General features: G+C 36.3%; 1 protein-coding gene across 5 annotated transcripts in view; it reads right to left on the reverse strand.

The window, feature by feature from the left end:
• FRY (FRY microtubule binding protein) overlaps positions 1–13134 on the reverse strand; it is a 216918-nt gene that overhangs the window by 147022 nt on the left and 56762 nt on the right. For all 5 annotated transcript variants that reach the window (XM_063101926.1, XM_063101924.1, XM_063101923.1 and 2 more), the window contains exons 8-11: positions 6641–6809; positions 3921–4013; positions 3728–3826; positions 1832–1933 (exon numbers count right to left, since the gene is read on the reverse strand). In XM_063101926.1, the coding sequence (XP_062957996.1) occupies positions 1832–1933; positions 3728–3826; positions 3921–4013; positions 6641–6809 (463 nt within the window). The remainder of the gene's footprint in view (positions 1–1831; positions 1934–3727; positions 3827–3920; positions 4014–6640; positions 6810–13134) is intronic.

The raw sequence follows: 13134 nt of genomic DNA on the forward strand, positions 1-13134 counted from the left end.
TGTAGTTCAATCTCTCCAGCATTGACTCTACATACTCTTTCTGATCTTACTGCCGCTTTCTTCTAGAAATTCTAATGCTTGAGATGTTCGCACAGGGGAATAGTGTCAGTATCTGACCCTACTTTTCTCCGGGGCTTTTATAACCCTCATAGTAAGTCTTTCTGGTGAACTTCACTAGAGCTCTAAACAATACGAGGATACTTCAAAAAGTTCATGGAAGATTTGTATTCTCTTTTAGTTCTATTTTTCCATGAATTCTTTGAGGTACCTTCGTATTCTGACTTTGAAGTAGTTAAATTCTAAAGTAAGATTCTCTTCTATGTTTCAAAAACAACTTTGGACAAAAAAACTTTGGCCTTTTTGGACACAGTAATAAATTGTCACACAAAATATTATTTTAATTCTAATAAAAGAATTCACCGTAGACACATTAAACATAATATATACAGAAAACTGCAGTATGAGAATTCTTAATCATTTCTTTTTGTTTTAAACAAAATGACCATTTTTCTATCTGTGTAAAAATGTAAAAGAAAAAACCCATATTTATTTGGAACTAATGACTGGATAACTTAAAAGTGGACAAAATAACAAAAATGACATTGGGCTGCACATTAAAGCTGTATGTCAGATAGATAAATCTTCAAATAAAATACCTGAAAGTGGCCATTATATAGCAGTCGATAAATCTGTAAAGCATTTCGTTTTTCAGTGTACTTAAAAGCTTAATTCTTTATCCACCGCTATTATATTTCACTGCCAATTTGAAGAAAATGAATGATTCTAATCTTGGATTTCACAATCAGCTTTTAGAGCCAGTGCATAGTTGGAGCTTAAAACAGCTCTAATGTAGATTATTGTGTAATTATGGTAAATGCCAAAATGATATAATTAATCTTAACCACTTCATCAAATTAAAGGGTCTTAGGGAAAAAAACCAAGGCAACATGTATAAGCATATACAAGATTTTATAGCTAAGTATATTTCAAAAATTCTAAAGCAGCAAATATCAAATCTGTAAAAGACGTTGAGCCACATCTTTAAACGCAACTGGGAGCAAGTGTAAAAACTACATCCTATTTGCACTTATATTAGAAGTGGTTTGCATTTAGTTGTCTTTTATCAATAGATCACTAAAACTGAAAACATGTTTACCATTTCAAAGTTATAAAGCCCATTTTAAAGATAACCATTACAGCTGCTGTAACTGTAGGCTCCTGGGTCTCAGGGACCTTATTTCTCACATGACCCAGTACCTGTGCTGCCTACCTGGTGAGCAGTGAATGCTTAGGACTGATTGACTGTCACGTGGCTTGAATAGAATACCTTCAAATAATCACAAACAACAGTGACAGGAGAGGAGTGTTCGCTGTTACTAGGTCAGTGCTTCCACAAAATGGAGCTTTTCCTCCACAATATTTTCCTAAACTAGAGGGGATAGATGAAAGATGGGAGAGGTATGGGTGAGCTTCTGAAATCAATTCACATGCTTCTGTCTGCTAAGTGTGGCCCTTATTATATTTTTAAATCATTTAGATAAAATGTAACAACAGATGCATACAAAGGAGCATTTAATTCTATCTTTGAAGTGATCCTTATTAGACTTTTACCTTTCCCAAATCTGAAGCGATATCTCTTATCCCTAGTCGCTTTCTAAAACTGACTGTGTTGAATAAGAACTCTTATTAATAGTTTTTCATTATTGCAATAGTATAGGATTGTTCCCCGCAACAAACATCAGGAATCACTCCCAGAAACACATATATCAGCCTAATAATCATATTGTAAATCTTTATAAAAAAAATTTTTTTGAGCCAATAAAATACTCACTTTAAGGTTGGATAAGCAGTTGTTGAGGAAAACATGCCACCTGTTCAAAAACAGCTGCTTTTGACTGACACAGAGCAGACAGGTCACCAGAGGGTACAAGGCCTGAGCAGAAAGGAGAAGAGGGCACAGGATGATTTAGATTTTAACACACCAGGTAACATACCGTCTCTGCACCCACTACCCCTCCATCTCCCTCCGTGGCCTTACAGACCAGAATAATCAGATCCAACTGGTGATGAGCAGAGGTGAGAATTGTGCAAATGCTTTCTGATAATGCTGCGGATGGAACCATCTGGAATTATGGATGTTGCATAATAAGAAATTTCATGTATAATCATAGGGAAATCTGATTCACTGACTTAGTCTTCACTAATGAATTAAAAAAACAAACTGACCACCTTAGATCACTCTTTCAATCTCCAGGAAAAAAAAAAAAGCAGGAAGGCACACTAATTTTGAAAATGTTATCAGCTTTTTTGCTCATAAACATCTCCTTGTTTGTCCCTGTCTTAGTGGTAGGTGTATATATTTTCTTTCACATGCAACCTTCCTGTAATTAAGGAAGATTCCTAAAAGAAATGTTATTGCATTGGTAAACTCTACCAAGACTAATTTAACCACAGGAGGAATTTGCTTACGATGGAATAAACAGAGGTGCTACTGTGTTTTCCTGCCTAACTGGGCCAGTTTCCCACAGCAACTGGAGAAGACAGAAAAGCTAATGGGCAGCCACCCAAAACACATACATGCAGAACCCGTCACCGTGTTGCCAAACCAGATAGCATACACCTTTATGGCTCCCCCAAAATAAGGCTAGTGGAGACTTAAAAAAATAACTGGCTCATCTGTTAACTTGAATTAGCAAGAAACCATTACCACAATGGGATTCAGTGCTCAATAATTCATTAACTTAGTTTTTGAAAATTAATTTAGTTTTCAACAGACTTGTGAACTATTGCTACCACTGAGTGCAACTCTAATGCCAGTTAGTAATCTAAAAAAAATATGCACACAATTAGTCACAATGACCACAGAATGTAGACAAATGAGCAAATTCACCACCACTACCCGCAAAGCAGCTCTGAGCACCTGCTGAAATCACAGTGGTGATGTTCAGACTTTGTAGACTAGCATAAACCATGCCAGTAACCAGCTGCCTAAGCAACCTGCTTCCTTCAGACTATCACAGAAACAGCTGCTGTACTACCTGCCTATTCATAAACCAGATCCTTACCATGGTTGGTAAAAGGTGGTGGTAATTATTTTATTTTATTATTTTTATTGGTTATGAATATTCATGAGATACAAAGCTGACTGTCACCCCTTGTGCCCAAAATGTGAAGGCCAGATCCATACTGGCAACATGACCATTAAGGTGGTGGTAATTTAAAAAACTCTTCTGTGCTGCTCTTCAGTACCAAAGCTTCCCCAAGAATTGTTTTCCTGGCCTTCAGAAAATCTTTCCTATGGGCAACTTATCTATTGCCCAAATCTCTTTCTTGCCTGCTTCAATTTTGATTCTGAATATCAGGATAGGAATTCGCCAGTGTAGGCTCCTGGGAATCAAGAAGATAAACTGTTATTATAAACTTTAGCCTTCAGACTGAAAAAAATTCTCAGAAACTAAAACAAAAATCAAGTTAAGCCAATCTTAAAAATGCACAGCAGCATCCTTAGGAGAAGAAGGGTCATCTGAGGTGGCATGGTCTAATCCTCTTATCTGGCTGTGATGCAATTATGTGAGCTCCAAAGTTTGAAATGCTACCTCTTTTTGAGGGAGCTGTAGGTAATTCTCCTGCCTGTGAAATCCTTATGACTCTCAAATAGATTTCTGCCTAGGAATTTTAATCTCTGCAGTTTTGTCTGTGTTTTAAATTTTCTCTCATAGTTACTAACCAAGGAATGCTTCTTTCGAGAAGACAGTTCCAGCGTGGTATCATACAGGCTTTCCACAAAGTTTCTAAGGCAGGGAACATTTACTTCATTTTTAACAGTCTGAAATAGAGAAGCATGTGAATATTATGTTAATGAAGTTGTTGGTTCTGTAACCCAATTTGAAAAAGTACTTAGGAATGAAAATGTAACTCACAGCAGCAACTGGGACAAGGATTTCAACAAAGAGCCCAGCCAAGGCATGCTTGATGTCTTTGTCTTTAACCTCGAGGAAATAATGTGCACATTCCTAGGTAGAAGAAAAAAGAGTATAAAGAGGGAGAGTAGATTCAAATGTGCACGAGATGTATTGAAACAATTTTAAGTAAATAGCTCTTAGTTCATTCATACATACCAACATAGCATATTCCAAAATCTATTAAAAATCACTGGATTCAAACATTTATAATGAAGTCCAAATATTTGCAAAGGCTTCAATGACATTTTGCAAGGCTGATTTTCTCACTCTCCTCCTACTTCTATTTCAAATCAATATTCTGAAAGGACAAAGCATCTCTAACCAGCAAGCACACATTCAGCCTCTGAATTACTGTTTCATTCATTCAGTCAGTCATTCATTTCCAACAAATTTCTATTGGAAATAGAAATTACTATGTGTGCCCATGATTAGCCCACAAACACAGATCCCCAGAAAGGTGAACATGGGAAGAGAGGCAGAGGACATTAAACTTATTTTAGGCCCTATGCCTGACAGCTGTGGGCACAGTACTGTTTACTTGTTCGCCGTGACATTTTAGGTGTGTTTATTATTCAGATAGTTTCATAAGCAAGTTTGAAATGCTTCCCTTCCCCATCTTCGCAACAAGGAAACCTTTGGAATAGTTCCTTAAGCAAGGATGTCTTTGTTATGGACTACGGTCTATGCACGGGTATTTCTGGTTGCCCAGGGACTCATTCTGTCAAAAGTGGGACTTCCCAGAATTCTGCCAGCCGCTCTCTATCCTGGCCTTATTGGTAGCAACTTACTGAGGTCTATGTCAGGTATTGTTTCATTCATGAGTCCAAGACTACATGTATTTGATGACATGTTAATAGTGACATTAGCTATTATCCTTTATTTTCATTGGGAAGATCAACAAAAACAGTTCCTAAAGTCCTCAGTCTACTGATATATTAAGACCTCAGCCCAAGATAGGCAATACCACCATGGGAAGTTATGGAGACACTTTCCCCATACAGAATGGAGCTTTACGGTTCCTAAGATCATGGCCTTTTTCTTATTGAAGTGCATAGATATGTAAATTATTAATACAAGAGTAGGATAAAAATAGTATAATAATTAACGGTTACTGAGTGCTTACCACATGTGGAGAATCCTCAGAGGCACTCTCTAAAGTTGGTATTATTATCACCACCTTCCCGATAAGGAAACTGAGGCTGGGAGGGGTTAAGTGTGACTGGCTGAGGTCACAGAACTACACGTGCTGAAGCCTGAATTCAAACCCCAAAAGTCTGATGTGCAGCCTTTCTCTCTCTGGATAGAACAGCTTTACTGAGATGTAATTCACACGCTATGCCATTTAAAGTGTACAATTCATTGGCTTTTAATATATTCACAGTTGTGCATCCATCACCACAATCACATTTAGAACCTTTCAATGACCCCCAAAAGAAACTCTGCACTCCTTATCTGTCACCCCCAAACCCCTGTCCACCCCCCATGCCCAGACTTAGGTAGCTGCTAATCCACTTTTTGTCCCTATGGATTTGCCTATTTCATATAAAAGGAATCATATAATATGTGGCCTTTTGTGTCTTACTTCTTGCACTTAGCAAAATGTTTTCAAGGTTCATCTATGTTGTAGCATGTATCATTACTTCATTATTTTTTATGGCCAAATAATATTCCATTTTATAGATATATCACATTTTATTTATTCATTCATCAGCTTATAGACATTTGGGTTGTTTCCACTGTTTGGCTACTATTAATAATGCTGCTATGAACATTTGTGTCCAAGTTTTTGTACAGATATATATTTTCATTTATCTTGAGAATATACCTAGGAGTAAAATTCCTGGATTATACGGTAATTGTAGGTTTAGCCACTTGAGGAACTGCCAGACTGTTTTTCAAAGTGGCTGTCCCATCTTACATTCACACAAGCAGGGTATGAGGGTTCCAGTTTCTCCACATCCTTACCCATACTTGTTGTTATTATATTTCTGATTATAGTACTTATAATACCTATATCTAAACTCTCTAGTAAGGTCATCACCAAATATAATTCACAGCAGCATTGGAAAAATCCCTTCGAATACTGAAGTTTTGTAAACTCTAACAGAGCTGTACGTACTGCTAAATCCTCAAAGGTGACAATTCATCATATACCATGACGAATACTGCGTGGTAGACATTAAATCTGTATGATTTGGTAGATTTTTTAGTATATGTGCTGCTGAAGCGAGCACAATTTGGTAGATTTTTTACAAACTAAGATTCCTTTTTACAGTTTGAACAAAACAGATTTTCTTTCTTCATTATTTAGAGTTCTCATCCCTGTGAACGTTAATGTAGCCAACTCAATTCTATCAATTCTAAAAAGTTAAAAAAAGTCAGCTATATCTTATTCACAGAGCAATATGTACCAATAGGTGAAAAAGAGAAAAAAGTCAACAAATAAGTAATTCCACTGTATACCCTGCTCCAACAATGTTATGAAAAATGAAACTGTGTGCCTGCGACTCTGCTACTCTACAATTTGATTACAGAGCACTTCATAAATTATTGAAGAGAAGGTAGATTTTTTTGCCCCCATATTGACAAATAAATGGTGTTTCACATTCCAGGTCCATCATTTTACAAGGGAATGGCTCAAGTTGGTAGCCCCGTAGCTCTCCTGCCTAAGACATTACCTGCATAAACTGAAGAGAGGCCTCGAAATCCTCCACTGGATACATCTTAATTCGAAAGAATTTCATCCCCATTATCAAGCTGATAATGCTTTGAACCACATATGGGCTCTGCTCTTTGTGCCGTAATTCTTTTAGCTCTGCCATAAATTTCTTCTTTACAGCAGGGAACCTAAGAAGAGAACACAAGTGATTTATCAAATAATGGGTAGGAAAGTCACTGCAGTGGGTCACTTCTGGTGCAGTCCGGCATCCAGAAGTGATGAGGCCCTTGGAACCAGTTGAGTGCGGTGGCTGCCATTTTGTATGCATTAGATGTTTGGGATTTGGCAGAGTCCAATTTTCTCCTCTCCCTTCTTAATCTATAAGATGCTGAACCTCTCCTCCTGGCTAGGGAGAAGATCCAGGGTTATTTAGATCCTCTCAAAATGGTCTAGCTCTTCAATTGAGCATGATGAAAAGCTCCATTTCCTCAGGCTTAGAAATTTCCAACATACTAGCAGATCCCGAGGGCCTGAAGTATCAAATTAAGAGTATTAGAGCAATAACATACTAGGTCAGCAATTTCTGACAGTAACAGCAAATGATTTTTGGATTTGTATTCCAAATAATGCTAAGAAACATTCTTATATCCATCTCCAAAGTTTTCTGTTATTTCTTTTATAGTTTTAAGTTATTGATTATTGAAAAATATATTTTTTAGGTTGAAGGAAAAACCTAGGAATAGGAAAATTCAAATCATATCTAAAAGACAAAGATGAATGGCTATCTACCACATGCATGGGATTTTACAATTTGATCTGGTGAATGCAAAACAGACAAATAAAAAGACACAGTTCCTATCCTCAAGGAACTTAAAGTGTTTGTATTGCTTGAAGGGAAAAGAATACTAATTACAACAATAATAATATTATCATAGAGTTTTAAAAAAAGAATAGACCTTAAGGCTAAGAAGTCAGTAAGCTGTAGCAGATCTTCAAAATACCCAAAGGCAAAGGAATGTACACATACAAATTATCCAAACTAATTTTGACATGGCTGCTTTGCCTCAGTTAAAAACAAGCACACACAAAACAAGCAGAACATTCTAAGACTCATTGTATTTTGTTTCCTGAGACTAGCCTAAGGTTTCATGTAAGTGAAAAGGGTAATTGTGATTATAAAAGTTAAAGGCAAACTAATAGAATCTCAGAAGTTTGGAGCAACTCTTGACACCTCAAAGTAGAAATTTTAGGACAAATGAACTTGGCAGAAAACATATAGACATTGTTCCACCAAAAAGGCAGTACAAGGTGCTGGTGGTGGGCAAGTTGGGTGTGAGAGGATTCTCACGTGCTACAATTTTCTAGTTCTTGGCTTAGGTGAGGAGGTCACAGGGTATTCATTTTATAACAATTTGTTTAATTGTGTATTTATGTTTTGTGGATTTTTCTTTATGTCTGCTATACATATTTCTCAATAAAAAAGATTTTAAGAAGACTATAGAGCAGAACATGTAAATAGCTTTAAGAAGATTTAAATGTCTTGTGAATGAGATATTCCATAATGGGTTGTTAACATAGTTAAGGATATTTCAGGGTATATTCCTAATCTGTGGTGGCATTTTGCCAATTTCTACAAAACACCCACTTTCAAGACAGCACCCAAACTCGCCCCTCCTGACACTTCTTAAATACTATTAAAATATAATAGAATAGTTGTATTTACTTTATAAGTAAAATCTAATGGAGATTAACTGCAAAATTACATATTAGTTTTTCAGATTAGGAAATTAGCAAAAATTAAAATACAATCCATTAAATCTACAAAAACATATATGGTATCAGATAATATCTATCTGAGACTTTACAACTCTACTCTCGAATATTTTGAAGTATAAATTCCAAACTTCAATGTTGTCTTTCTTTTCTACATCTTATAGGAAAAAGTTGATGAAGATGCAGATGATGGCAGCAAGAAGGCCCCCAGCACCTACTATGCAGCAGCCACGCGCAGCACGCTTTACATACACACCTCGTTTAATCCTCACAACAACCCTGGGTGTATGGTGCTATTATTATACCCTTTTTACAGAAGAGGACATTGAGGCAGAAATTTAGTAACTTGTAAAGTTACACAGCTGGTAGGTATTGGAGCTGGAATTTGAAGCCAGCGTCTGGCTCTAGGGTTCTTGCTCTCAATCTCTATGCTGTGCTTTGGCTCTAAACCACTGGTTCTCAAAGTGTGGTCCCCAGACCAGCAGCATCAGCATCACTGGGAACTTGTTAGATGTGTACATTCTCTGGCTCTTCCCCAGACCTACTGCTATTGGCTGAATAGTGGCCGCCCCCCGCATTCATATGTCTTAACCCTTGTCAGAATGGGACTGTATTTGGACACAGGGTCTTTAAAGTGGTGATTAAGTTACATTGAAGTCATTAGGTAGGGCCTAATCCAACATGACTGCTGTACTTAAAAGAAGAGATTAGGACACAGACACACACTGCACATGGAAGAGCATATGAAGACATAGGGAGAAGATGCCACTATAAGCCAGAGGGAGAGGCCTCAGAAGCAATCAACCCTGCTGACACCTTGATCTTGAACTTCCAGTCTCCAGAACGCTGAGGAAATAAATGTCTGTTGTTTAAGCCTACCACTCTGTGGTACTTTGTGTTGGCACCTGGAGCAGACTAACATACCTACTGAATCAGAAACTCTGGAGATAAGTCCAGTGATTTGTGTCTAATTGAGCCCTACATTTTATTCTGATGTCATAAAGTTGGAGAAACACTGGTCTAGGCTAGGTATTACAATAACATTTGTAAGATGTTTTACATTTTATGCACATTATATCATTTTACATTTTTATCCTCACAGCCATCCAGTGAGCCAGGCGTGAATGTATTTTCATTTTAGAAATGAAGAAACATTTTGAAGATCAGAGCAACAAAGAAGAGATTCAAACCTAGGCCTTCTGATGCAAATTTCAGGAATTTCCACTCTACCCCAACTGCCTTAGACAGTCTAACTATGAAATGTAGTCCCTTCTCTGACTATAACAGTTGCTGGTTTAATTAGGAAGATAAAGCATGTAGCACTGACCATGAGCCATATGAATAATAATAATAATAATTCATCAGGCACCTACCATGTGCTAGGGCAAGCCCAACACTTTGCTTGGACCTTTCTGATCCTTAAGAGTGGTAGAATGCTCCAAGTTATTTCAGTTTCTTAAACTTCACACTGCCTTTTTGGTGAACAACACATTTAAAGAGGCTTCAGGGCATCAGAGAATGAAGGGGCTCTTTTCAGCTGGGTAATCAGAGAAGACGTCAGCAGGGATTTGAGTTGGGGTGAAGGGTGAGCAGACACCTTCAGGCAGAGGTGAGAAAGGATAGGATGGCAAAATGGCAATGGCACAGCAATGGGAGTGATACTCTCAGTCAAGTCTGATGGAGTAATCCCAACCGGATTTTTAAAAACTGTATTGCATTCAAAGTATTTCCAAACACTAAAAAACTACCCATGGTTTTAATTTTGAAACATGAGAGTTTAAAGGGAACAAGTAATATTATAGGTTAGAATCATATAGTTTTAAAGAGGACATGATACTCAGGAAAGTTTGTTTTCCATTTTGAGTCCATGACTAAAACAAGAAGTCGGAAAAGACAGGTTATTTGTACAACTCACTATTTCAATATTCTCATGAGCTGCTGGCAGAAAGTCTATTTCTCATTTAAATAAACAAACAAACAAACAAATAAATAAATAAATAAATATGGCTATCTTTTACTTTTAAAAGTCCTAAATGACAAAGACATGTTATTTTAGCATAAAAAGTGATCCAAAAATCTATTTGCACTTAAAACCTATTTTCCCTTAAAATGATTTTTAGGGAAAAATACATTTTTCGCTAACCTTTTCTTCAGTATTTACTTTTTAGTACTGTATTTAGTAAATAAAGTAATTAAATGATTACCCAGTCTTTGTTATACTATAAAAGTCACATAAAAATAAACCTCTGCTTTAAAATGCCTGAACTTAAGTTTGGCCTAAAGATTTCTTTAGACATAGTGAACTGTAACCTAACTTGATGTGTAAACAGATGGTAACCTACTCTTGTAACAAGCAGCCAAGTCTCAGCCAATTACGGGCAGGTAACTAGTCAAACCATGTTCAAATAAGAGAGACATCCAATCTAGCTGTTTCTGCACCTCACTTCTGTTTTCTGTACGTCACTTTCCCTTTTCTGTCTGTAAATCTTAGCTGACCAGGCAGCAGCGCCGGAGTTGGTCTGAACCTTTTCTGGTTCTGGTGGCTGCCTGATTCCGCAGATTGTTCTTTGCTCAATTAAACTCTGTTTAATTTAATTTGTCTTAAGTTTTTCCTTTAACAAATGTACAGTACATATTATAAAAGTGAGAGTTCAAGAATACATAGATTAAGACTATATTATATAAAGAGAAAAGTTTTAAATTTAAGACTTTTGGTAGCAATCATCACTATTTAAATGAATCTATCAGATTTTGACCAAAGTACTTAAAAAATCTAATTTTAACTTAATAGACTTAAAAAAAACCTCAATACTATGTGTGAATATCACTTAACTGCAAAAAATTTTTCTCTTAACAATAGGAATTAAGCAGCATTATCACTAGTAAGATTGAAGATAGTGATTCTGCTAAAACTCAAATTCTAAACTAAGTATTAATAAATGAAGTTATAATGAAGGAAATATCTCATATATTTTATCATTGGGAACTAGATATACAATCTAAAATTAGAATTACTACATTACTTAAATTTATTTTTTTAAAAAGATAACCAGATAACCACACCATACTCGATAACAGTACTTTCTAAGTCAACACAGTAATGCTCCTGGTGTATATTAAGATTACACCATTTATCAATAAAAGTTAACTACACATTGATGGGTTGAGAACATATCACAGACTATATGAGTCTATGATTCCTGCAAGAGCAGACTGGTCAAGGGGTTTGCGAGTGGAAAGTATTGGAGCATTGTCCAAATTGAGGCATTTATTACATTCCACTATTGTAGAATTGGGACAAATATTGATGTCAGGAAAATTCAAAAAGACACTGTTGGCTAGAAAACACTGGCTTCGTGGACCATAAATCTGACCTAGCCTTAGAATATTGTTTAGTTACGATATTTCTCAACTTCTTCACAAGCAACTCAGAATCTATGTAAGCTAAGGAAGGTCATTAGCCTGTAACCAATATTGTTATGCAAATGCACAAAAACTAAAAAAACAGAAAAAGCCATTTTTAGTGTACTAAACTTTCCAAATGATCACATAAGAGAATTATGCTAGGATAATTATAAAGAAATTACAATGGAAAATGTTGAAATTTTCAGGGTTTGACAAATTAACAAGTATGCTTATTAATTCCTCATTTTTCTAATCTTTTCTAGGAGTGAGATAGATATACATGAATTAATTTGCCAGATAATTGCAGTGTCTCCATTCAAAACGTCAATGCGTTATTACTCCATTGCAATGGAAATCTCTCCAAAAGGCATTATACCTTTTTTTTCTTAATGACTTATGAACTGCAATTATTATAATAGGCTATAATATAGCCTCATGCAAAATGGCCCAGACAACTCTATTGAGTAGTTTTTATGTTCACTTTGGCCATTTTCTTCCCTCTCTGTTGCTGTCAGCCATTGAGCTTGGTAGAGATTCCCTTTCCTCCTTCTAACATGGATATGTTTATTTGTTAGAAAGAAAAAGGTAGTCAAAATGAATAAACTGGATTGGATTAAATAAATCATGCCAAGGTGTTTTTTGGATCTATTTCCTGAGTTCTTGTCTATGTTTTGGCTATGAAAGGCTGCTGAGTAAGTGCTTTAAAAAACATTTTTTTTGGATAAATTGTGTATTTCCATGCTATTAAGTTAGGAAATTCCATTTTCTGAAGATAAAAATCTCTGAGGATAGCATTTCACAAGGACTGGGGCATCACTGTTGCTTTAAGCTGGCCTCTTGGCTTGAAAACACATTATGTCTCTGGCTCATTTTGCCTAACCTAGGTGTTCAGGATCTTGCCCAATTTGCCTCAGGGTTGGATGAAATGAAGATGGTAAGTAGGGTGTGACGTCACTTTTGGAAGAAGTATATTCTAGCTAATAGTCTAACGCTACTTTGTTCTAGCCTGCTAAGTAGTGCTATGGGGCCAGATAAATTTAGCAATGAGAATTTTCCCTCCAACTTGTTTCCATGACTGAATCTGGGACATTTTTAGCTCAGCTGAATTAAGGACCATAGTAAAAGGGGCATTCTAGAATGGAATTTTCCCACTCACTGATGATATATTGTATCCACCCACTCATAGACTATAGAAACAGAACTTTAAAAACTGATAACCTTCTTTGGCATATTTGAGCAGAGAGAAAAGTAATTTGGTTAGCCCATTTCTTTCTTTTATGCAATTGTCAGAAACCCATAGACTCTGGGTAGAATCTGGCCCAACTGGTCGTGAAC

This window comes from Cynocephalus volans, chromosome 7 (assembly GCF_027409185.1).
Source record: "Cynocephalus volans isolate mCynVol1 chromosome 7, mCynVol1.pri, whole genome shotgun sequence".
Classification (NCBI taxonomy): Eukaryota; Metazoa; Chordata; class Mammalia; order Dermoptera; family Cynocephalidae; genus Cynocephalus; species Cynocephalus volans.